This window comes from Ascidia mentula, chromosome 9, assembly GCF_947561715.1.
Source record: "Ascidia mentula chromosome 9, kaAscMent1.1, whole genome shotgun sequence".
Lineage (NCBI taxonomy): Eukaryota > Metazoa > Chordata > Ascidiacea > Phlebobranchia > Ascidiidae > Ascidia > Ascidia mentula.
In genome coordinates, this window is record NC_138574.1 from 2,744,810 (window position 1) to 2,771,325 (window position 26,516).

The 26,516-nt window shown below is 37.2% G+C and overlaps 2 protein-coding genes across 2 annotated transcripts; one reads left to right on the forward strand and one right to left on the reverse strand.

The window, feature by feature from the left end:
• Nucleotides 1–1,989: 1,989 nt before the first annotated feature.
• LOC145913111 (serine/threonine-protein kinase/endoribonuclease IRE1-like) lies at nucleotides 1,990–17,250 on the forward strand. Its single transcript, XM_083000646.1, has 15 exons — nucleotides 1,990–2,138; nucleotides 2,238–2,311; nucleotides 4,628–4,706; nucleotides 8,890–8,970; nucleotides 9,307–9,435; nucleotides 12,600–12,686; nucleotides 13,043–13,067; nucleotides 13,129–13,213; nucleotides 13,533–13,674; nucleotides 13,730–13,780; nucleotides 13,969–14,125; nucleotides 14,196–14,389; nucleotides 14,443–14,751; nucleotides 15,174–15,398; nucleotides 16,011–17,250. The coding sequence occupies exons 5-15, from the start codon at nucleotides 9,313–9,315 to the stop codon at nucleotides 16,149–16,151; spliced, it is 1,539 nt and encodes a 512-aa protein (XP_082856772.1). The 5' UTR covers nucleotides 1,990–2,138; nucleotides 2,238–2,311; nucleotides 4,628–4,706; nucleotides 8,890–8,970; nucleotides 9,307–9,312; the 3' UTR covers nucleotides 16,152–17,250.
• Nucleotides 17,251–22,455: 5,205 nt separating this feature from the next.
• On the reverse strand, nucleotides 22,456–23,693 carry LOC145914005 (uncharacterized). Its single transcript, XM_083001781.1, has 3 exons — nucleotides 23,482–23,693; nucleotides 23,181–23,421; nucleotides 22,456–23,114 (listed from the first exon to the last, which is right to left on the reverse strand). Exons 1-3 carry the CDS (start codon nucleotides 23,653–23,655, stop codon nucleotides 22,750–22,752), a joined length of 780 nt encoding a protein of 259 aa, XP_082857907.1. The 5' UTR covers nucleotides 23,656–23,693; the 3' UTR covers nucleotides 22,456–22,749.
• Between the last annotated feature and the right edge of the window lie 2,823 nt (nucleotides 23,694–26,516).

Consider the following 26,516-nt stretch of genomic DNA (forward strand, 5'->3'; position numbering starts at 1 on the left):
ATGGGTCCGATGGGTCCAATGGGTCCGATGGGTCCGATGGGTCCGCTGTATTCAACCTTCTAATACAGGGGTGTCCAAAACTTGGCCCGCGGACATTCGTTGCAAAATTTACCTGTGCTTGTATAAGATGACGCTCATTTCGCCTTTTTCTGGAAAATTAGTCCCAGCTATAATACTTTATTACTGAAAGTCGAAGCACTTGTATGCGCCCAACTTGTCACTGATGGTACACCTGTCATGACTGCTACGAAGTGGATCTTTAGCAAAGTCAGCGAGGAAGGGGCAGCTGTATTATTGCACTGCATTTCCACCAACAGGCTCTCTGTGCAAAAGATTTTAAATCTGATCACTTCATAAAACCAGTGACAAAAAGCAATTAATGTCATTCGTTAAGAGCTTTGCGACACCGCCAGTTTCAACAGTTGTTGCTTGGCAGATATCATTTATCACAGAGATGTGAGGTGGCTAAGTCGATGGTCGGCACTTTTCTCTCTTTGAAAGGAGGTTGCACATTTGTTTTGTGTAAAGGAGGAACCAATGAAAGAACTATCAGAACCTGCTTGGCTCCCGGATTTAGCTTTTTTGTGGACGTAACGAAACATTTAATTACACTGAATGTCAAACTTCAAGAACGAGATGAAACTGTGAGTCACCTTTGTACTCACCTTAAGGTTTTCCGCACAACAACTTGCGTACAAGTTACTGTATCTTCTCTTTCGAGAGAGTTTTCCAATCGCTTTCCAGATTTTGCAGCACTGAAAAAGGAATTGTTGCTCTTGTAGAAAATTCGACATGTCATAATTCGAAACATTTAACCTTGATCTTTTAAAACTCCTTTCTTCTCTTTTGCAATTACTCCCCGTCTTCTTGACGCTTTCGCTATTTATCTCGCATGCGTTTTGTCTTTTTACCTGTGCTACTTCTTCTAAGTCTCCTTTGTCGCGTTATCGCAGCAATTGCCTCTTTGTTTCTGCCTCCACTTTGGTATCTCCCCACACATTTGCGATTCTTTTCTCAAATAGATCATACTTTTCGGTCTCATAGTCGTTTGGTTTAAGAGATCAGGGCGTTTGACCAGCACAGATCTCGGTTTTGTTTTGACTGGACTTGCAGGCAACATGGTGTCTGGCTGGGACTTTCTTGAATTCTACGAGGTACTCAAAATAATTGTTTTTGAAAATATTAATAGCCTACCTTAATTAACCTCGAGTGTCCTTTATCATCACACGTTTGAGGTATCATTCTAAACATGTATGCTTATCTGAGTTTCAAGTCATAGGCGATGCAACTACATTTCTTAAAAATATTCGAAGGGTTCGGGAAAATGCATTGACCTGAATTTGCATCAAAAAAATTATATGAACTGAAACGATAAGACGTTTTCAATTCACCGAAACAAATATTCGTTGTGAAACGAATACCATACAAAACCAGATGACTACCAATCGAGCCAACAGTGGTTGCATACAAAATTTGGCCGATTATCATAGATTTTTCTCAAAACAAACTTTTATTTTTGAACTGCCACCAAAATCTGTTACTTTAAAAAACGACAAACAAAATAACGATGCTTACTTCTGACGAAAAAAAGTTCGACGCAGTACGATAAAACGAACAAGAAATCTGGCTTCGTTAGTAACTAATTAGGGGACCAAAAAAACAGCCAGAAAATGTAACAAACCCTCGTGTAATTAAAGGTTGGATAATGCGGACCTGTAACATTAGAATGTATCTAGCGCACCTGTAGTATTAGATGGGACCTAGCGGACCTAGCGGACCTAGCGGACCTAGCGGACCTAGCGCACCTAGCGGACCTAGCGGACCTAGCGGACCTAGCGCACCTAGCGCACCTGTAGTATTAGAAGGTACCGCCATCTGCATGTCTAGTGAAATGGCAGTGTTTGTGCCATGGCTGAGTAAAAAAATTATTGCAAAACAAAGGTTATTGATTAAAGTGATGCTTGTGCATAATTTGAGCTGTTTTTAGTTTAACAATTTCAGGGAGTTTTAGAATTTCAAGGGTTTTGTATATGGGTGTAACATGACATGTTGCCTTGTTAAAGGTTGCAGTGCGAAGAATATTATTGTGTACAACATTTAAGTGGTGAAAGGCCTTTGCATTTCCAAAACCCCAGCAGGTGATTGCATATTGTAACTTCGAGTAGACACAGCTATAATAGGCAACCATAAGCGTTTGTACTTTTTCCCATTTTCTTAATTTATACATTACACCACAGAATTGTGCCAGGGAAGTCTCCAAATGTTGAATGTGACTGGTCCAGTGAAGGTTGTCTTGGAGAATAACACCTAGGTATTTGAATTCTGATTTACGTAATATTGGAATCTGATCTAACTGAACAGAGAAATGGGTGTTTGTGGTGTTTTTACCGATCAGGATGTATGAGGTCTTGCTAGTGTTTAGTGTTAGTTTGTTACCGCTAAGCCAATTGGATACATGTTTTAAAGCATTATTTGTTTTTGTTTTTAAAGATACTGTGTTGTCAGCTGCCATGATGAGGCATGTGTCATCAGCAAATAAGGTGGTGGAAAATGTGCTAGCTAGAGGCAGATCATTAATGTACATCAGGAAGAGGAGTGGTCCTAGTGCAGAGCCTTGTGGAATTCCACATGTGATGGGTGCAAGTGATGAATTGATGCCATTAACAACTGTGTATTGGTGTCTGTTTGACAAGTAGGATTGAAATAATTGTGAAGTGATTCCCCTTATGCCAAATAATTTATCCAGTTTGGAGAGTAGTATTTTGTGATCAACTGTGTCAAATGCCTTTGATAAGTCTAACGATATGCAGCATGATACAAGATTGTTTTCATTGTTTAACATTAGTTCACTGTAAATTTTGTGCAGTGCCAAATCAGTTGAATGTCCTTTTCGGAATGCAAATTGGTGTTCATACAATAGTTCGTTTTTTTCTAGGTAGTCATAAATCCTTCGATGCAAAAGTCTTTCAAATACTTTACTGAAAGTTGGAAGATGAGATATGGGCCTGTAATTTGTACATTGGTCAGTTGAGCCAGACTTGTGTATTGGAATAATTCTGGAAATTTTTAATAAATCAGGATAAATTCCCTGCAGTAGACATTTGTTGAAGATGGCACAAATGTGAGGCGATATGATTTCATTTGCCATTTTAATGAATTTGGGTGGTATGTGGATGTGATGAGATTCTTTTTCTGTTTTTAGTGAGTGTATACACTGTGATATTTCATGATCAGTAAATGGGGTTAGGTAGAAGGAATTTTTTGGTCCAATCGTTTTCTGTGAGTGGCATGTTGTTGCAGATGGAATGTTTGATGCCAGTTTTGATCCAATAGTTGAAAAAAATTTATTGAAGTGCTCAGCAATCAGCCTGGTGTCTGTAATTGAATTTCCCTCAATATTCAGTTTACCTGTGGTGTTACACTTTTTATGTTTTATGTTTACAAGGTCACGAATTACTTGCCAAGTGGATTTGGAATTGTTGGCACTGACTGTGAGTTTGTGGTGAAAATAATTATGCTTTGCTGTGGCAATTGTGTGATTTAGTGTGTTTCGACATAATTTGTATTCATTTTCCAAGGTGTGGCATGGAGCTTTTAGCATTTTTAAAAATATTTTCTTTTTGTTTTTAAGTGATGTTAAAATACCTTTTGTCATCCAAGGTTTGTTTTGTATTCTTTTTTCCCTTCTTGTTTTTTTTCGAATCGGGGCATGTCTGTTAATGATCCTTTCAAATACCATGCTAAAGGTTTCAAAATCACTGTTGGGTGTGGATTGACTGTTCCACCTTTCATAGTATGGGGTGAGAGCATCTTCTAATTCTTCTAGAAAATTATCTATGTTAAACTTTTGTAGATCTCTAGTTGCTTGATCAAAATGTATGGTTTTGGTTCGTCCTAAGCTGTGTGCAACCAGAAGTACAGGAAAGTGATCACTAATGTCATGTTTTATGATGCCAGATGTATGGTGATTGATGATGTTGGTGGTGTAAATGTGATCAATTAGTGTTGCACTGTGTGAGGTATGTCTGGTTGGTTTGTTAATTAGAAATGCAGTTGAAAAGGTGTGTAACATGTTACGGTAATTTTGTATTGGTTTTTTATTTTGGTTCAGATCAATGTTAAAGTCACCCACAATATAGTAGGTTTTTGATGATTTTTGAAGTACATCTAAAGTTTGCGAAAAAGTTTCTTGAAATTCAAGAAAGTCAGGTGAGGGATGACGGTAAATTACACCAATGTTGTATATTTGGTTGTTCATAATTATGTCTAACCACAAGTTATCACAGTCAGCAGATGTGAAGTGGTGATTATCATTTATGCAGTACTGAAGGGACTCCTTGACGTATATGCCAACACCTCCACATTTGTTAATGGCATCGCTTGAAAAGAAGTCATATCCATTGAGTGTAATGTTGTCCAAAACTTTAGTGTCATGTATATGTGTTTCTGTTAGAGCAATCACCTCAGGGGTTCTATGTAAATTGCTTAGCATTTCACACAATGCATCGAAATTCTTTTGTATGCTTCTTATGTTAAAATGAATTATAAGTATGTCATTAGTTGGCACATTTGTTGACAAACTAATTAATTCATTCATTTCATAGTAATTGCATTTATTTTTTATTAGGTTTTGTATACTTATGGATTCCATGTTTGGTTACAGAATTGTATGTCTACTTGACATGAATACGCTGCAACAATAAACGGTGAGGGATTGGGTGACAGAATATGAAGCAAACACACACAAATACAAACACAAACAAATACAAGAGACAGTTGCCCGCCTGCAATTTGAACATTTTTATGTCAAGCTACTTGAAATTTTGCACACAAATACTAGAAGCCAGTACAAAACGAACAATCAAATCCAAATTGGCCCATGTCCTTTAGTTTTTTATTTGCGAACGAAAACGCATGTTTGAGACTATGGTGGCCAAGTATCGGCGAAATTAACTCAAATTGACAGTTGCCCGCCTGCAATTTGAACATTTTTATATCAAGCGACTTGAAATTTTGCACACAAATACTAGAAGCCAGTACGAAACGACAATCAAATCCAAATTGGCCTATGTCCTTTAGTTTTTTATTCGCGAACGAAAACGCATGTTTGACACTATGATGACTAATTTCGGCGGAATTAACTAATTTTGAGAGTTGCCCGCCTGTGATTTGAACATTTTTTGCATCAAGCGACTTCAAATTTTGAACTCAAATACTAGATGCCAGTACAAAACGAACAATAAAAACCAAATTGGCCTATGTCCTTGAGAATTTTATTCGCGACCGAAAACGCATGTTTGAAACTATGGTGGCTAAGGTTCGGCGAAATTAACTCAAATTGACAGTTGTCCGCTTGCAATTTAAACATTTTTATATCAAACGACTTGAAATTTTGCACACAAATACTAGATGCCAGTACAAAACGAGCAGTGAAAACCAAATTGGCCTATGTCTTTTAGTTTTTTATTCGCGACTGAAAACGCATGTTTGACACTATATGGTGGCTAAGGTTCGGCGAAATTAACTCAAATTGACAGTTGCCCGCCTGCAATTTGAACATTTTTGTATCAAGCGACTTAAAATTTTGCACACAAATACTAGATGCCAGTACAAAACGAGCAGTGAAAACCAAATTGGCCTATATCTTTTAGTTTTTTATTCGCGACTGAAAACGCATGTTTGACACTATGGTGGCTAAGGTTCGGCGAAATTAACTCAAATTGACAGTTGCCCGCCTGCAATTTGAACATTTTTGTATCAAGCGACTTGAAATTTTGCACACAAATACTAGATGCCAGTACAAAACGAACAATAAAATCCAAATTGGCCTATGTCTTTTAGTTTTTTATTCGTGAAAGAAAACGCATGTTTGATTCTATGGTGGCTAAGTTTCGGCGGAATTAACTAATTTTGAGAGTTGCCCGCCTGTGATTTGAACATTTTTTGCATCAAGCGACTTGAAATTTTGCACACAAATACTAGGTGCCAGTACAAAACCATCAGTGAAAACTGCTAAGGCATGATGGCTACTGTCAAATTCTGATGGTTGGCCGCCTACATTTGCTTTATTTTGAAGTCATTTGACGTGAAGTTTTAAACACAAATACAAATTTGGTTTCCCACTATGGTCACTATAGTGAGTAACAGATCAAAGTCATTTGTGAACGAATTTTGTTTCGAAAACAGATTTTGTTTCCTGCTATGGGCAACATAGATAGTAACGATCCAAAGGCATTTGTAAACGAATTTTGTTTCGAAAACAAATTTTGTTTCCCGCTATGAGCAACATAGATAGTAACGATCCAAAGGCATTTGTAAACGAATTTTGTTTCGAAAACAAATTTTGTTTCCCCCTATGGGCAACATAGATAGTAACGATCCAAAGGCATTTGTAAACGAATTTTGTTTCGAAAACAAATTTTGTTTCCCCCTATGGGCAATATAGATAGTAACGATCCAAAGGCATTTGTAAACGAATTTTGTTTCGAAAACAAATTTTGTTTCCCCCTATGGGCAATATAGATAGTAACGATCCAAAGGCATTTGTAAACGAATTTTGTTTCGAAAACACATTTTGTTTCCCGCTATGGGCAACATAGATAGTAACGATCCAAAGGCATTTGTAAACGAATTTTGTTTCGAAAACAAATTTTGTTTCCCGCTATGGGCATCATAGATAGTAACGATCCAAAGGCATTTGTAAACGAATTTTGTTTCGAAAACACATTTTGTTTCCCGCTATGGGCAACATAGATAGTAACGATCCAAAGGCATTTGTAAACGAATTTTGTTTCGAAAACAAATTTTGTTTCCCGCTATGGGCATCATAGATAGTAACGATCCAACGGCATTTGTAAACGAATTTTGTTTCGAAAACACATTTTGTTTCCCGCTATGGGCAACATAGATAGTAACGATCCAAAGGCATTTGTAAACGAATTTTGTTTCGAAAACACATTTTGTTTCCCGCTATGGGCAACATAGATAGTAACGATCCAAAGGCATTTGTAAACGAATTTTGTTTCGAAAACAAATTTTGTTTCCCCCTATGGGCAATATAGATAGTAACGATCCAAAGGCATTTGTAAACGAATTTTGTTTCGAAAACAAATTTTGTTTCCCCCTATGGGCAATATAGATAGTAACGATCCAAAGGCATTTGTAAACGAATTTTGTTTCGAAAACACATTTTGTTTCCCGCTATGGGCAACATAGATAGTAACGATCCAAAGGCATTTGTAAACGAATTTTGTTTCGAAAACAAATTTTGTTTCCCGCTATGGGCAACATAGATAGTAACGATCCAAAGGCATTTGTAAACGAATTTTGTTTCGAAAACACATTTTGTTTCCCGCTATGGGCAACATAGATAGTAACGATCCAAAGGCATTTGTAAACGAATTTTGTTTCGAAACTTATTTTGTTTCCCGCTATGGGCAACATAGATAGTAACGATCCAAAGGCATTTGTAAACGAATTTTGTTTCGAAAACAAATTTTGTTTCCCCCTATGGGCAACATAGATAGTAACGATCCAAAGGCATTTGTAAACGAATTTTGTTTCGAAAACAAATTTTGTTTCCCCCTATGGGCATCATAGATAGTAACGATCCAAAGGCATTTGTAAACGAATTTTGTTTCGAAAACATATTTTGTTTCCCGCTATGGGCAACATAGATAGTAACGATCCAAAGGCATTTGTAAACGAATTTTGTTTCGAAAACATATTTTGTTTCCCGCTATGGGCAACATAGATAGTAACGATCCAAAGGCATTTGTAAACGAATTTTGTTTCGAAAACAAATTTTGTTTCCCGCTATGGGCAACATAGATAGTAACGATCCAAAGGCATTTGTAAACGAATTTTGTTTCGAAAACGAATTTTGTTTCCCACTGTTTACAACATAGTGAGTAACGTACTAAAGGCATTTGTAAACGAATTTTGTTTCGAAAACAAATTTTGTTTTCACAGTTTCATTTTTGATACTTCAAAATTTGGGGATTTCAAAACGGACTTTGATTTGTTAACAAAATTTGTTTACAAAACTACGTTTTTGAGTACTGACGTCATTATATTGAATATCAGCTCTTTGTTTCCATCAAGCGATATTTACTTTTTTAAAAAAGTTTTTCCAAAAAATTTGTTTCGAATTTCGTTTTTAACCATAACCACCTTTTTTCAAATTCGTTTTGAACTCTGTTTCGAATTTTGCTTTTGGAAACAAAATTGATTATTTCAAAACAAAATTTGTTTCGGGAAAACGAAATTCGAAACGAATTTTTTTTTCTTATGGAAAAATGTATAGGCCACCATATCCCGGAGCTGCCACTGTGTTTTATTGGAATTACGTATTTCCGTGTGCATGGTAAAGCTTAACTGAACAAATTTTGCGTTTATGCAAGCCCATTATTAAGGTAATGCAATGCAAACAATTTGCTGCAAGTGATACGTGTTCATTTAGTGAACCGGATTCTCACAAAATGTATGATGTGTCACCGATGCACTGGTAAACTTAGTGTAGTAATAAATAGCAACCTAGTCCCCAGACACAGAATAATGCTAAACATGCAAGGGTCGTGGGCATTGCAGCCTAGCTGAATTAGCCACTTTTTTTCTGACAAGTCAAAACGGGTTTACAAAATCAAGCTACTGGTGAAGTTTGAACTCACGACCCTGGGCTAATCTGGTCCATCGCTCTACCAACTGAGCTACAGGAATTTGATTTTTCAAATCTCGCTCCGACTTGTCAGGAAAAGTAACTGATCCAGCTAGGCTGCAATGCCTGGACTACGAAGTCTGTAAACCTAATAACCTATTATGCAAAAACCATGGTTTTTGTGATTTCATGAAGTCGAAGAGAACTTTTTACAAATTTTTTGTTGAAAATAGGTCGCCCAACCACTGGAAAACGAAGAATCAGACAACGATCCATCGGCGACTGCTAGTCCTCCAAGACATCCAAGTGAACCAGTAAGTACCGTATAATATGTTTAAAAAATACACAACAAAACTTGAATCAAACATCCCATACTCTTGTGACAGCACATTTTACGCCCTATTTTAATTACCCTAGACATTTTATGCAAAAGTAAATAGTGTCATTACGTATATTAATATAATGCCGTGGAAGCTTTTGTTATGATATGAGTGTGAAGCAAAAGTAACATCCTTGATATCGGCAAAAAGGTTCGTGTTCTGATTTAGGTAAAACCATGCTATGAGTTATGTGTGTGACAAATGCAAAGGTGTATTAAAAAACAAAAACCTAGACCCTAGAGAGTCAAAATTTAATCTACCTAAAAACAGTTAGATATGGAAGAAAATACAGGATCACCATCAGCTGAATCAGATGCAGATGCCCTTTTACCTGTTGCAACACATTCTAATGATACATTATTGGAAACTCCAACTCCTTCGCAACCAATAGTAGATTGGGTAAGTATTTCTTGACTTCTTTGTAACAATATGTAAACGGTTATTTGGTCTTGCTTTAATAGCTGTAGAGGGAACTAGCCCTCGGTTACCATTGTTTATTTATTTGCGACAGAAAATTACTTTAGTTGGTGTATGTAATGAAGCAGCAAGCCTCGGATTAACGTCAGCAGATTTTGTTGTGAAATCGATTTCGCTTATGTAGGTTACTATAAGAATCGTCAGTTTCTGCAAAAATTACTTAGTAGTAATAATACAAGCCATAAATTACACACAAAACACCCCTGCAACTGGAAGTCTTTTCTTTACGCTATCTCCTCAAAGCTCAAACTGTGAACAACAGTGTGGTAGCGAGCATAGTAGGTGATAGCGGAAACAAGGAAAAACCGCACGCTCACACGTAACCGTAAACACCTGAAGCACAAACAAGTGTACGAGGAACAATGAATGCGATTGAAAATGGTAAATAATTAGTAAAAGGTAAAATCGAAATACCATAAAAATCATCTAATTCTCGGTAAAATCATATTCTGGATGTTTATAGATGCTTGCGTCATATGAAGCCATTTGGCCTCACAAACAAGAAAAAACGTGACATTGTGGCGATGTTTATTCAGGTGCCAACAATTCAGGCTGGCAGGGCACCTAAACAAGCAGCATTGTTCGAGCCACATGTAAAAGTGGCAATCGAATCATGCCACGGTTTGCTAAATATGCAGTAGTCGTTACACCACCATCTTTTCAGAAACGTAGCGGAAAATAAGCAGACAATTACGCTTTAATATCTAGTGAGCGCAGGACGTCTTCTGCCCTGCGCGCTGGTCACGTGACTGCAAAGGTTCCGTCTGGTCGACTTCTGCGGGCAGAAATTGATCAACAGAAATTGTTGTAGCTCGGCTGCCAAAAACCGAAACAAACATTCTGTTAATGGTGGTCGATGAGTATCCTTCCGTACGAATACGTACTTCGCAGTCAACAGCTTTCTCAGAAGTGCTCTTCTTTTAGCACCGTGGCGAGACACTAATATCGGAATCTGGTTTCTCACTGACGGTCGAAAGCAAATGTTAATTTTGAGTTTGCAACATTTGGTGTTGTAGCAATGTTGGGTGTGATGTCTCCCGGCACTGCCAGAGGTTCACCGTAAACCAGTTCGGCCGACAAATTTTGTAAATCTTCATTAGGAGTTTTTTCTATGCCCAGAAACACCAACGGTAAATTGTCAAAGTTAGCCATTGACATTGCGCGAGCGCTTTTCAAGTGCCAATGGAATCATTCCACTAGGCCATTCGCCAGGGGATAAAAAGTCGTGTTTGGTGCAGTTTGATACCGAGGAGTTTGTTAACAGCTGAAAGTAAACTGACGTCATCGATCAGACGTCAAATCGAAAGAAATGCGAGGAAACCAAGCGTTGATCAAAGCTGTTGTATCTGGCATGGGTATGGCTTCTGGCCACCGTGTGACACGGTCCACAACAGTGAAAATGTATGTAAATCTTTGGTACTGTGGCAAGACGCTAACTATGCCAACGTTTAAGCGAGCAGATCGTGCTTGAAGAAAAGGGTAGTCTTCAATCGGAGCTCATACATGGCGTTGTACTATAGAGCGGCGGCAGAAATTTCCTAAGTTTTTTTACATTCTATGGCACGCCTGGCATTGTGTAATGAGATTTTAGTCCTCCTCTGCCATTTCTTGCTTATTTACTCGTTGTGCCGCAGACTTTGGATCAATCAGCATTGCAAAAGGTTGGACCTTTGGTACTGAAGATCCGCTACTAAAGATCGGGAAAGCGCGTCAGTGACATAAGTCTGCTTGCCGCACATCTGTTTATCATCCCATTGAACTGTTGTAGGCCCGCTAAGGTTGTGGTTTGTAAAAATGCTTGAATGGCCTGAACTTTTCATCGTAAAGGCTTGGCTCCAGTTTTATCGGCTCGTTGTCGGAGAAAGTCTATTTCCGTTAGACCAAAAGAACACTTCGAAATGTTAATATCAAGCCTATGGTCGTTAAGCCTCTGAAATATTTGCCAAGGATGCGTTACATGTATGACTGCATGAACTGGCGAATAAAATGTCATCCAAGTATACATTTGCAAATGGCAAATCTTGACACACAGAATCCATTAGTCGTTGAAAGTTTGCGCAGAGTTTTTGTAAACCAAACGGCATGCGCAGAAACTCCAACAAACTGTTTGTTGCTATTGCTGCCAGGCATATTACTCAGGAATTTTAATTAGTAACTTCAACAAACCAAACGGCGTTATTTGCCGTTTAAGCAATGTCGGCGTCAGTTACAGAAATTTGATAGTACCCTCAAACTAAATCAATTTTGGAAAATACGCATGTATCTGATAGCTAGGCTGAGAAGTCCAGTATGTGTGGGGTGGATCGTTGGTGGAAAGTAGCAGAAATTGTCATTTGCTTGACGTGGCCTTGGCCGTAATTTGGAAACTGCAAAGTAGCAGCTGTCTTTCCTGGCGTATCATAATAAATCTGCCTTTTTAGCGAAAATCAATGAAACGTTGAGCAATATTTTGATCAAAAGCCGCCACCACTTTTAGAAGTATTTGGTTTGACATCTGAAATTCGTCGCAATGCGAACTGTGCTTGCTTGGTGTAACTCAAAATTGCTTGCTTGGTGTAACTCAAAATTGTGGTAACATGAGAGCTTTTATCAAAGCAGTCGTGCTTTACACTCGGGGTCACCAATAAACGCAGCAGTCGCTACAACATCTCGTACCTCCATCGGGTATACTTTGAAATGTTTCGATTTTTGAGTACATAAGTTACCCAATGAATGAACCAGCACCGTGACTGCCTTTTTCTCGAGTACGAATACGGCGAACGACTGACTGAAACTTGTCGACTAATTAGCCTCCTACAACTCAATAATAATAAACGAAATCTGAACTAAAGTGGCCAAACCAGCTGATGTGATATGAGATATTTCCAATGCAATAACATGGTGAATTTGATAGTAATTTATGTAAAGATAAATAAAGCATATACGTGGTTGAAAATTACGATTAACACCATACAAGTATTGCAAAAAATTGATTAAAGTTACCAAAATCACTTCCACATTTATAAACATCGTTATTTCCTATGCAGTAAAACGAATTGTAGATATTATTCATTCTTAAGGAAGCCTCACAAATATTTTTTTTGTAGAGCAACGTCCTAAACAATTCTGTGACGGAAAACAGAACCATGAATTTTGGTCAAAGTCTATTTTTCAATGACTCGGTTTTTTCTAATGTAAGTTTATGCATTTCAACAAGTTTGTGTAAGCTTAAATCAAATATAAGCCACGAACGCATTCTTGTTATGGTTTTGTTAGGGGTTATTCAGTGAAGATGCTTGAAAGGTCAATTGACAAATATAACTACACAACTTCCTTTCACTTACCCCAAAAAACTTTGCCTTGATTTAAAATGTTAGGCTTTTTCTCACAAAATATGTTAAAATAAATGAACGCAAAACATACCATTTTTTCAGTATGCTTGTTTGCGCCCCCCCCAAAAAAATAGTACAGTATACGGGCCTACAGACATTACTCTAATTAGTGTTCATGTACAGCTTTTAAAATACTAATAATATTTTACGTCTTTCAGTCACATATCCACATTAATGCTGCAGGTGTGTATGTGTGTGTTTTATCCATTACATTTTATTTTAACAAAATTTGTTTACAATGCAGACTCAGAAGGTAAAACAGCTGTGGAATATACTTTGGTTAGTGAAATAACGATTGGTGAAGGAGCAGATGGGTCAACAATAATTTCGTAAGTAGGCCTATATTTGTTCGGATGTTTTCGTGAAATATAATATGCACCCAAATGTGATTTAAAAGAAGGGAGACATTTTGATTTCTGCAGATATCCTTGCCATAAAACTTTAATTTAATCTAATATTTCAGAAAACGTTGCAGAAATTTTGGGTTAAACTTACCCTAAAGACATTGAAAATAATTTTCAGTATTTCAACGCAAACAGAATGGAAAATAGTGTTTTGGTCGTTCTCAGTATTCAGAATTTAAATAATTCTTTTACCTTTAAGCGGATTTTTGAAACGTGTACTTTGCGTCAACCACTGTTTTTCCAGATGTATTCGAAACAGGGACGGCAGATGTTGTGCTGCCAAATGCATTGATTTACAAAAATATAAAAAAACGCAATTGGAACGGGACATTCTAGACAAGTGCAACAATGAAAACATCGTTAGATATTTTGGTTCTTTTCAGAAGGTAATAAAAAGTTTACTAGTAGCGTCTGCTGTAAATGATCATCTTTTTTTTTCAGGGTAATTGTGAGTATTTCGTCATGGAACTTTGCGAGGGAGATGTTGAAAAGGTATTTTTTTGTTTGTTTAAATGTGTGTGTGTTGGAGAGCTGCAGACAAAGTTTATACAAGCTATGTTTCGACCTGTACGGTCTCATCAGTGCAGCTGTTGACAGTGGCACTGTGCTAGCTTTTACACTAGCGGGCACACTAATTTCCACTTTCGTATGCATTGTTCCTCAAAAAAACTTTTATTTAGTGGGTGTCCAACCAATGTGGAGGAACAGAAAAACCGATAAATGTGGAGAATGGTTTAAAAATGGAAGTCAATTACTTGGAGTATTTTGATGTCACTGCACACGAAATTATTCGACAGTCGATTACTGGTTTAAAGTACCTTCACAAAATGGGCATAGGTTGTATTTCTGATTTTCTGATGATCATTTTTACCTGCGTTACATATGTAACTGAATTAAAACATTACAGTCCATCGTGATATCAAACCAGGAAATTTCCTCCTTAAAAAGGATTTAGGAGGAAAAGTTTGGATCAAGGTCACAGATTTTGGGTTAAGTCGAAAACATAGTCACGATCAATCAAGGAATTTTAGTAAAGTGGCGGGAACCCCGTCTTACATGGCCCCGGAATGTTACGACGACAACGACAAACACATTGAGCCCGTATGTTCAAACTTTTCATGAAAACGTAATTTATAAATTCTAAGTTTTTTCAGAAATTTAGCAGCGATATATTTGCACTGGGTGTTTACATTCATTATGTTTTCACTCCTGGTAAATATATGTTTGGAGATAAACCTTTCCAGCACGAGGCAAATATTCGAACCAAGCAACCACCAACTTTCAAGTATTTACTTGGTTCCCAAAGCACACATACTCTACATATTACAGCGGAACAAAGAATTACAGCCTGCGACTTGGTCAAAAAAATGGTATCTTATGATGTGGAAAAACGACCAACTTTGGAGGATGTTGAGAAACATCCAGCACTGTGGGATATTCAAAGAAAAAACAATTTTTTTGAGGTAAACTGCGTGTGGCATGGGCGGAGACAGAAATATCCATTTACCGTTAACTGGCTGATGGTCAATAAAAATAAAGTTAGTTTCCTAAAACTTGAATTGACACGGGATAATTATACATAATAGTTATATTAAAATGTAAAAATATTACAAAATATTGTGTCAAAACTGCTGCTGAAATAGGTTGATTTCGTGAAAAAAGTATTTTTATTGTTATTATATGTATAGGCTAAAGTCCACAGAGGCATCGTTTGTAAACACACTTAAAATTGCTGCAAAGCCGAGGTTGAACGATACTGCAAGGACGTGCAATTTATAAAACAAATTCATTAACAAGCGTAATATATGATTTCAACTAACGTTTAACTCATTGATGGACTAAAAGTGTAGGATATCTCATATAAATTACTTGCCTTCATTTTCAGAAAGTTCGCACAGTTGTACTAGGAGGCATCAAATCTGGAAAAATAAACAAGGAAGCTTTCAATGAATATAACAAAGAATACCTGGAGGATAAACAATATTCTGACGAACCTGAGTCAGCAAAGTTCGACTTGAGTGATTACGAAATACCGACAACGTCAACCGAAACTCGGAACGATAAAAAATGCGACGGAATCGAAGACATCATTCGCATAATGCGAAATAAGGTGTGAACTAGAGTCAATAAACCACGAATTGCATGAGGTTGTTTCTCATGTCAACAATTACTAACCTGATAATGTGTTTTCATAACAAACGGATGTCGAACATATGGATACGAAAATGCAATCAAAAATCTATATTGTGCGCTACGAAAAAATTTAAACCTTACCCAAATTAATTTCATTTGTTCTTGGAGAGTGCTTCAAAAATGTAATGTAAGTGCTAGAAAGCAAAATCACCGGTATTTTTGTGCAATCATGTGAGCCAATACTGTTGTTCCGACGAAAAACACGCTTTTCACAAAATGGTTTCATATGTTAAAATATTTGAATCCGTGTCGACCTTTTGGATATTGATAAGATTTGGTCGTAGTCTTAGCAATTAGGATTCCTGGTCACCGTTTATTGCACACACACACAAAAAAAACAGAAACAAAAAATAATATGACAAAAATATCGCAAATGCGTAGGTATTCATAGAAATATTAATTCGTGAAATATTTGTCCTCGCAATATAGTTTTTAGGGGCTGTTTGGATAAGTTGTCGATTATTGCATGCAGATATTCGATTAATAATACTTTCCACTTGGTAAACTTTTTATTTTGACTCTCGTACAGCTTACATACGAAGAGATAGCAGACAAGCAAGAGTTTTTCGACCTGTTCATTGAACCCATTCCCCAGATTCTCATTCATTGCTACGATTTCCTTCGAACAAATGAAAGAATGGCGGAATTTTACGCAGGAACCCAACAGTGATGAAGAGCAGAAGGCAAGAGGGGCAGAAGTGAACGAAAATTCTTCTTCAACACAAAATGTCATTTAAAACGAACATTCCCCAGGACAATAAGTCAAACCCTGAATGTACATAGTACTTCAATTACCCCTTAAATGATATTACTGTGTGGTTTTGTAAAAATGTAGAAGGTTTCGCGTATAACGCCCATTTTTTGTTTGTGTTCTGTAACTTTTAATTGCATGAAATTTAATGACCTGTAAACGGAGCTTAAATTATCGGCAATTATGTACTCACATGTTACGTATAAATATGCACAGGCCCATTATTCTAATTGCATAAATTGATGAAAAGTATAAGGACATGTTTGTTTTCGGCGTAACTGTTTCTACGTCCTCTATATTAGTGCTGTCTTTAAGTAGAGTCTAACGTGTTTGGCCGTATGAGCAATGTCCTTCTTTATTTGAGGCGATGCAAATAAGCTACGCAAATTCCCGTTAATGCTATCTTATATAACGCTCAAAATCCCGTGTTTTCAAAAGATGGCACTGTAACACACAGAGAAACCAGTACTTGTATTGAGTAATGTTTTGTGTGCAGCATTGCATAAATGTTGCACAACCCATTGCAAATCACATACAAAGTGACGTAAAGCCTCGTTTGCAGCATTGCACAAGCATTTGCAAGCCCCGTTACCATATGCATTGGATATTTCGCAACTTCTGACCCAAGTGTAAACATGATCCCATAATGTAACCCAAATGATTTATCCATCGATTGTTTTCAAGTAAAGTGATTCATTCCATATCCTGTTTACCACATAAAATTTTCTCCTATGCTTATGTCACACCGAACCTTTGTTCTTGTATTATATTAACCCAAGTGATGTATAACGGCACGTGACTATACCAACCAATAAGCTTCCGATAGCCCAAGTATAAATAGTCATGTGCACCTGTTAATTGGGCTCCTTGCTTTGGGCTCTTTGCATTCGGCTCGATTCTACTCTATTCGAAATCATCGTTTTATCTTTGATCTTCTATTCGGTGACAAGACACTGCTAATATTGCTGAGACTCTACAAGCTATTCGCCCGCTTGGGATTTATTCCCGCAGCCTGATAATAAACTGTTTATTCGGATTTAACCGTTTGTTGGTGAAACCGACAGAGAGACAGATCGACAAATTTTGGATCAACAATTATTGAGACTAACGCGTTAGCGCCATCGAAGCCACAGTTAGTTTTCTATTTATAACATATTAGCTCAGATTTAAAGGGTTGCCAGCTGTTAGTTGTTTCGAAACTTGATCGGGTCCGTAGTAGCAAAACGGTTTAGAACCATTGACTAGTAAGTGGTGCCTGCCTCGGGACTAAACAACAGAACAGAGATTCAACACAAACGTCAAAACTTCAGTTGGTAGAGGATGGATGTTGATTGTTATAAGCGACATGAAGGAAATCCATAACAACAACTTCCATGTTTGTTTCATAACCAACTGTAGGCCTTATATACTATATTGTGTTGAGCGACGATCATCAACAGGGAATATGTTATGTTGACAATTAACAGCTTAGAAGAATGAATAATAACGAAAAGTAGGCTAATTATTTCGTAACTTACTTCAAATAGACCATGTTGCAATAATTAAATGTGTAGTTGATGGCTGCGGATGATGTTTTGATTAGGAATTTATACATGTGACGCGATTGCAGTGAAAATGAACCCAGTGTTAGATTGAGGCTCTGCTGTCTCTAAGGCAAATTATGACACGCGGCATGAAAATACACATGTATTGCGGCTACCAAGAATAAGGGTAAAAACACTACAGAACATTTACCTCATAAAGCTGTGAAGGTGGCGTGGATTTTGGTTGGCCATAAGGCACCTGCTTTGTTTGCGTAAAGAAGTTTGCCCAGCAGTTTGTCCAATGATATACCAACCAAATTATGTATCAGCTTAAGTTATAAAGAAGTGATAAAATAGACAAGTGTGTGGACAGTTGCAGATTTGTAGCTTTTTGTTGTAACACCGATATGTATTATCAACTATGCTGTGATGTTAGGAAATTTAAGCTTGGTAATTGAAGCTGATATCGTTTAACGTTGCCAATATTCCCAATAGCTTTCACTAACTTTAAAGATAGTGACTAAGGTGAGAGAAGAAAGGTGAAAAATATTGCACCAATGCTATTGCTGGCACTTTCTTCTTTCTTGCTTTTCAGCCAAGGTAAAATATGCATGATATTTAACCGTAGTTTAACTTACAAAAACGTTTGCACTAAATATGAGGAGCATTATAGGAATTAAGTCGTTGTTTAATAGTGTGTGTAGTCACAGTGGGCAAACTTGGCACTAAATGTACTCATATTTTGTGATTGGTCAAATTCGGCTACTATATGTAACCCAGAGTTTCTCAAGGATAAAATGCCCAGCGGGGTTTTCCGGGGGCCACCAACGTTGTTAGTTCTGATTGCATTGCATTAAAATTCGTTTTATTGAATACGTCACAGATCGGGTCCAATAGCTCTGTGGGTGACATTGCAAAAATAAGACCGCGATGTAACATCTTTAATGTTTCACAGCAAGAATTTACCATGGAGCTTTCACGCTGGACACGTTTTCTTCGACCTCCAAACTCAACATAACAGTGGTGTACGAAATGTGTTTCAGCATTCCGCCTCTACACGTTGACGTTGAGGTCAAACTTATATTTATTAATTCATGATTTTGAGAAGACAAAATGAATTTTGAGTTAATTTCCGTTTACAATTTGCGAGGTTTTATTATGTTTTTTTGTCAACTGAAACGCAAATCCTTTTTTCTAGGAAATTTAGAAACTTTACAAAATAAAACACACAGTATGCAAATTAAACTGCAGTTATTTTTTATGCCTCAGCACTAAACTGAAAGTTTGAGATTTCTAAGTAAGGAACATTTGTCTCACTGTAGGAAAATGTTTAGGCTTTGCTATTTAGGTCTCTGGCATAATTCGACAGAACGATGGAACTAATAGAAGCTTCTAACGTTTGATAGGAAATCAAGATTTGTGAGCAAGATAGCGTGGGTTCAAATCCCGATGTGGTTAAAAACCAGACATAATTAATCTAAAACAGTTGTGATACATTTTAAGAGACAGATATCAACCGGCCGAAATTAACACAGGGGTTTTAAATTTTAGGCAGTACCAGTCGCAAGTTCATCATTTACGTTTGAGTTGGATGTTTACAAAATCAAGGCTCTCTCGTTTGAAGGTGAACTTATAAGAACTGATCAATCGACCGGATGGAATTTCACAACTGTTACCGTTTCATGGAAGGCTTTTTTCCTGTCAGGTGTGAATTAATGTACTTTTACAATGTTGTTATAACAATAAGTTTATGAATTACGCAAGTTTATGAAAAAATAATAAATAAAATAAATTTCTAAAGTTTGAATTTAGCTAGGAACTCAAACGATTCTTGAAAGACTGTTTCGCCAACGTAGAGTAGCCTATATATCCAGAATAATTTACACATTTAACGTAATACAAGGTAGCAACAACTTCCTATATTTCTACCGGAATTCTGCTAATCTGACTTGGGCTTCGGCACGGAAATTTTGCAATACCACTTTACCAAATGGCGACATCTGCTCGAGAACGCAAATTTGCACCAAATACAACAGAGTCAGAATAATGCTATTCACGTACGGATCCCATTGGGCGCCCATCAGGTACGTTTTAATGTTGTTATGGTGTTGGATTATGCAAGAAGTGAAATTAGGTCTTTGAAATGTAAAAACGATGTTTAACATGACAGTGTTAATAACAATATGGGTCAGTTTCTTTATACTCAGAATTATGAGAAAACCCGTGAGTTGTGTGTTCCTAAAAACGACTATTTACTTATTGTTGTGTAAAAACCATCTAAAGCCGAAACTATTCCGAATCTTTCTTTGTTTAGGCTGTGATTTAATACATTATTGTGTTACTTAGATAGTTTCTCTGTACACTGCTAAAAATACAACGTTTTCGTACAGTAATGCCACTGGTGACTGGGTGCAGTTGGGCAAAGGCAACAACCTTTGCAAAAGCTTAACATCTCTTAATCAAACGGCAGTTTGGAGCAACACCACTGGTCCGTGCCCTCCCTACAATACGACATTTGATCCCTGCCATCTCAAAGGCCACGTTTTTTGTTGCGGACCGGCTCAATAATAGCCCTGAAAGACCACATTATACTGTATAAATTTTATTGGATGGTTTTTAAGCGGAACGTAATTTATAAACATATGAAAAAAATACGATATTCTGTAAACTCTTCTGCAAGGAACAATTTACTTTAAGAGCAGTTTACTTTAACTCTACCACATCGTCACATTGGATATAACATGTGCTTTCGTTTAATGCACACCTAACAATAGAGGAGTTACATGGGAAATTATTGTAATACATTATATATAATGTTAATATTATTTCGAAAACAGAATCCGAAATAAACATTGAGGTAATAAATTGCTTACTGTAAAAAGTACCAATTTCTATAATTCTGTGCCGTCGGTATTATACCAGCAAGTAGAAGAGAATATTTTTTTGTGCCAGTGTTTATATAACTTAAAATACTTTTCACCTTTTAATGATGCAACTGTACATACGAACAAGACAAGAAATTTTGCATTGAAATAATAGCAAAATTCTGTGAAAATAATATGTAATAAGAAACATGTTCCATATACTGTGATTGGAGCAACCCTTTGCATGAATGTTTCCAAATACATCACTACATGGCGTTTTCTATCCGGTTTAATTTCTTCCTTGTTCTCCAATGTGCTTTTTGTTGGTAGCTTTTACGTTTGTGTGGTTTAAAACAAAAACTATGCCTTCGGTTTGTCAGAGAGAGGCCAGTTAAACTATCAAGCCCAGTGTAACTTTAAACATGAATGCAGAGAAATATGCGTGATACAAATAGAACCGATGACGTACAGCCAACCAGGGGCGGCATTACGAACACATCTCGCTAAGTTTAGCGAGCTCGGTATTGACGCACGACCTCGTTAAGTCGAGGTTTGGTATTACGAACCCCCGTCTCGCTAACCGGACCTCGCTAAACTCCTCGCTAAGTAGCGAGGAGCTGAGACCACTCGCTAACGCCAAAATATTCCGGACAAAGCCGCACAGCTGCGTCGGCAATTAATAATGGCTGTCTATTTTGCCGCTAAACGCTCATATAAACGAAAAAAGGTAAGACAAAATCCCCTGGAAATGTCGGATTTAGAATTAATTTCAGAATATCGAATGCCCAAAGCTGTGATAATGGAATTGTGCAACCACTTGCACCAAGATTTGAAGCCAAAGAGTGCCAGTAAAAGATGTCTTACAGTGGAAGAACAAGTTTTGATATCATTAAAACTTTTGGCATCGGGAAGCTTTCAAAATTCAGCCAAGGACAATATTAATGTTTCACAACCAACTGTCAGTGTAGTGCTAAGTCGATTTATGGATAGTTTGATTTCAAAACGACATCAATTCATCCACATGCCAAACAGGATGTCTTCAACAATGATAAAGCAACACTTTTACTCAATTGCACGGTTTCCTGGCGTCATAGGGGCCATTGATGGAACACATATTCCCATAATTGCACCAAGTGAGGAAGAACATCTCTTTGTCAACAGAAAGGGTTACCATTCCATCAATGTGCAGGCAAGTTGCATACTTTTCCCTTGAGATAAATTGGTTTTGACTTCAAATTCTGTTTGCAGGCTATATGTGACGCCAATATGGTATTTCTGGACGTGGTATGCAAGTGGCCTGGCTCATGTCATGATTCATTCATTCTTCGACAATCAAATGTGTACCAGGAGTTTGAGAGTGGAAAATATCACGATGACATTTTGCTGGGTGACAGTGGTTATCCATTAAAACCTTGGTTAATGACACCTCTTAGCCATCCAAGTACCCCTTCACAACAGAAGTATAATAAGGCTCACAAACAAACAAGGTCAACTATAGAGAAGTAAGTTACACTTGTCTTGCACCTCATAACATTAACATAAATGATAATAAAGCTTTGTTGTTTAGGGCATTTGGTGTTTTAAAACAGAGATGGAGAGTTATTGATCACACAGGAGGAAGGTTATGTTATTCACCTTTACAAGTTTGTAAAATTACAATGTGTTGTTTCATTCTGCACAATATTTGTCGCCTTCACAATGTGCCACTGCCTCAACCACTGCCAGCAAATGCTGACATAGATTCACTACTTGACACCACCACAACAAATGAAATTCATGACTTACAAGGTAGTACTGTGAGAGATTCCATTGTTTCTACATTCCAATAAAGTCATGTTTGTGAAATGTTTTTGCGTTTGTTTATTGAAAAAAGTGGCTGCACAGCAACACAGAAATGAACTTGAAAAAGTAGGTAACAGAATACTGAACGAATATGAAAGTCATAAGGTAGGTGAAAAGAACAGTGAAGAATTTGAAACTAATGAAGTAGGGTAATGAAAAACAGTGAACAAGAATGAATAAAACCCTGACAGACTTGCACAGATTTGGACCTTTAAAACCAGCAGTGAATAAAAGAAAATTGAAAAACACATGCAGAAAGAAGCATATTGTTGAAAATGCAAATTAGTTCTAATCATCAACTGTGAAGGGTTGACTGCAGGTTAGTTCAACTTTACTGGTTTCAGACAACTGCAACTTTTGTCGCTGCAAATCATTTGCTATTATCATTTGTTCCAACTGTTGCTGTTGAATTATAGCTATGTTTGATATTTGGACATAAATTTCTTTTTGTATATCAACTATGTCCTTTTCTGGATCATGACGGCGGCGCTTTGCTTTGGGTTGTGATGATGCTTCGGAGTGTGATGATGCAGGGCTCACTGGTTCTTGAATTATTTCAAAAAGGCTGTCATCCATAGTTGAACATGTGAATGCAACCGGTTCTTCAACATCTTGAGGTGCTTGGCTAGTAGTAGCAAACTGGGAAACACTTTCTACAAAAAAAAACAATTAGCATTACAAGTGCACAAACCAATGTAACATAACAAAGGTTACTTAACTGTCACTGCTTTCAAGTGATGATGCACCTTTTATTCCATACACTGCTTGTTGTCCAATTATGTTAATGATTTGATAATGCACATCCGAAGGTGGTGTAGCTTTGTTGACACCACCACCTGTTTTAGTTGATTCTTTTTTCCATTCCGACACTGATTTTTTTGCAACACTTTTTAAATCCCACCACTTATGTTCCACCTGATCAATTGTGCGATTAACACCACTGATATTGACTGAATTGACCTGTAAAATATCATAATCTATGTAGAGCAGTAATAAAAAAATATTTTGCTTAAATCTTACCATAGTTGTTACTACTTTCCAAGCTTGTTGTTTTGAAGCAACTGTAATTTCTGGTGAAAATGAACCCAGAATGCATTTTGCATTTTTTTCCACTGCATTAACTAATGCTTCTACTTCAACAGCTGTCCATCTTGGAGATCGCTTTTTTACAGTTTTACTGCTTTTTGTATCCATAATCAATTTCTACTTTTTAAAAAACTACAGTTTACACAATAACTAAACACAAGAAATAAAATGATTCGTCATAAAACTTGCAAAACAATGCCGCCAATGTCCACGTGAAGCTCAACTACCAACACAAAAAGCCTTCCGTAAGATGTCGCATAGCGCGACTTCCTAATTTTGCTGAGACAGACGTCTTTTTTCTCACGATTTTGACGCATTCTCTCGTTTTTGCGTCAGGCTTTAGCGAGGCGTTTGCGAGGACACTTCGTAATACCAAATACGTTACCGAGTTCCTCGCTCGTTAAGTCCTCGCTAAAAATTATTTTAGCGAGCTCGTTAACTTAGCGAGCGAGCAAGTGTTCATAATGCCGCCCCAGGAAACAACCTCACAGTTACTGGACCCGTACTGTCAACACGTGACGCGCAAGTTCAGCTTTGGTAGATGTGCCAAGTGCACGACTCTGAATTATCGCTGCGCATTTACTTTTGATTACCTCAAATAAAGTAGGAATCCAGCAAACTAAACAAGCCTTACTTTTGATTTAATGGGAACAGGGAAATATAAAAATAATTTTTACGGTCGACTGAACACACGTGCGCTTTGATTTGTTTGTCAACACGGAAGCTTTTATTGGGACAGTAGATAATGAGACAAACAAATTAACGGAAACAGCAATTGTGTTTGATAATTGCACCAAAGAGAAGCTGGGCGACACACCTTTTTTTTCTGCAGTCGACAAAACTTTAAACGTCCATAACTTTGCCGTTTCGTAACGGATTTCGATAATTTTTACACAAGTTGTATAGAATTGTGTAGGCATAACCCAGATTGGAAAAAATGTCGTGCGCGGAGGATATATCCCTTTTTGCGCACTTTGGCGAAAATTTACCGATAATCCGCGCAATATTAATTAGCTAATGCATTAACATACGAAAAAACGTTGCGATCGTCCGCGCAATTAACGATCGCCGAAACAAAATCCTCCGCGCATAAAACAAACTTCCCAATCTGGGGCATAACTGCTTCAGCTAATATGAAGTTCTGCTTGCAAAGATGGTTCGTTTTTAGTGCAGAGACAGCTTTATTACAAAACATGTTTTTTGGTGCAGTTACAAGTAAACTAAGATTAAAAGAAAAAAGTACTGTTTGTATGTTCAAGAATTCTTGTGTGTGGTGTGGATGCACCTTTATGTTGGCATCTTATTTTTGCAAATGATTAAAAAACATTGTATAGTATTCAATGAATTAAATAATAACCACATACAATCCATGGTTTATGTTAGGTTGAGTTCTTGAAGAATAATGTCATTAGGGGAAATTTACTCCAAATTTGACCTTTTGTCAATTCATAACATAAAACCATGGTGGGAAACACTTCGAACCTTCACCACTGCAGCAATGATTGGATCAAGTCTGTTTTTGCTCTACAAAGCTGACATTGAGCCATTAAGGTGTCTCCCTCTTAACAGCAGTGATATTCCATCATTTACAAATGCCAAAATGCTGTTTGTGAATGAACAATGTAAAGAGGAAGGCAATTTTTTTCTGCTCAACTTCTGGTGGATTTCAATGTTGATATCAGTTTGCTTGTATGGGGCAATGAACTTTTGGGAGCACATTCCTGTGATAATTAATGAAGTCGCCAAATTCAGAAAATTGTTTGATATTGTATCTGAGTTTGGAGATTCAGTTGATGACCTGGTCATGCTAGTGACAACTCCTAATACGTCAGACACATCAGAAATGGAGCGGCATAAAAGAACCGAGGGTCGAAAGATTGTGAAGGCTTTGTTCAAACAACCAGAACAAAATAGTTTTTTGGTCATGCTAGTGACAACTCCTAATACGTCAGACACGTCGGAAATTGACCAGGAAAGAAGAACCGAGGGTGGAAAGATTGTGAAAGCTTTTTTCAACCAACCAGAACAAAGTAGTTTTTGGAAACCTGAACAGAAAAACCTGATAGAAAATATCCACAAGATTATTGTGCGAGATTTTTCTGCCTTTTCCCTCCTTGATATCAGTGCAAAGAGTGGGGCAAATATAGACTTTCCATTAACATACATAAAAAAAGGGAGATGTGTTTACCTTAAAGACATCATAAACCTTGATAATCTTTTTACTAAACCCTCATTACACGAAATGGAGCATTTGGAAATTTGGGAAGAAGATATGTCTCTAAAGCTGGGAACTCTAATATCAAAAATACGTCAAGAACATAATATTAGAGATTTTTCAAAACTTTACTCCACTTCTTCTGACATTATGCGTGGACTTTATGACGAATGGTCAACTGAATTTACCCACATGCATGCAAATAGGTGTGACACTTTGTGTCAACTATTTTCACTTCGTCAAATTGAGAATCTACGAAAACTAAAAGAGGAAGCTTTAGACCTGCAAACAGCAAGTAAAGATATTCTTAGGGATATTCAAACTGATGCCATGTCAAAGTTATGTCTGTTGCGCAACCAAGAGGAGTTACAAAGTTTGGAAAAAATGCGTCACTTAATATACATTACAGATCCTACTGATCAATTGCCCGGATGGCAGCAATATAAGGAAGTCAGGGGTTACACCAAAACCCGCGATGATGTTGAAGGAGAAAAGATTGGCCATGCATCTCAAGTTGAACCTATCCTGGATGATTTTTTTATTGGACAACACCAACAGCACAAAGACAAACTTTATTTACTTATGGACTCCTTGAAAAAGGAAAGCCTTTTGAAACAACTTGAATCCATTCGTGAATTGCCACCTCAACAACAGCTAAATCAGCTTTTTGAACACAGTGAAACAACAGGTCCATCAAATGCCGATTTAAATTTGATAGACAACATTCGAATTGTGGATGGCTACAAACAGCTTC

What these genes read in the sequence shown, in the direction of transcription:
- LOC145913111 (XM_083000646.1), top strand. Translation starts at nt 9,313, where the DNA reads ATGGAAGAAAATACAGGATCACCATCAGCTGAATCAGATGCAGATGCC. An exon ending in GCGAGGGAGATGTTGAAAAG is followed by an intron (nt 13,781 to 13,968) that starts GTATTTTTTTGT and finishes ACTTTTATTTAG; the next exon opens with TGGGTGTCCAACCAATGTGG. An exon ending in CCTTCACAAAATGGGCATAG is followed by an intron (nt 14,126 to 14,195) that starts GTTGTATTTCTG and finishes AAAACATTACAG; the next exon opens with TCCATCGTGATATCAAACCA.
- LOC145914005 (XM_083001781.1), bottom strand. Translation starts at nt 23,655, where the DNA reads ATGGATACAAAAAGCAGTAAAACTGTAAAAAAGCGATCTCCAAGATGG. An exon ending in GGAAAGTAGTAACAACTATG is followed by an intron (nt 23,422 to 23,481) that starts GTAAGATTTAAG and finishes GATATTTTACAG; the next exon opens with GTCAATTCAGTCAATATCAG. An exon ending in ATCACTTGAAAGCAGTGACA is followed by an intron (nt 23,115 to 23,180) that starts GTTAAGTAACCT and finishes TTTTTTTTGTAG; the next exon opens with AAAGTGTTTCCCAGTTTGCT.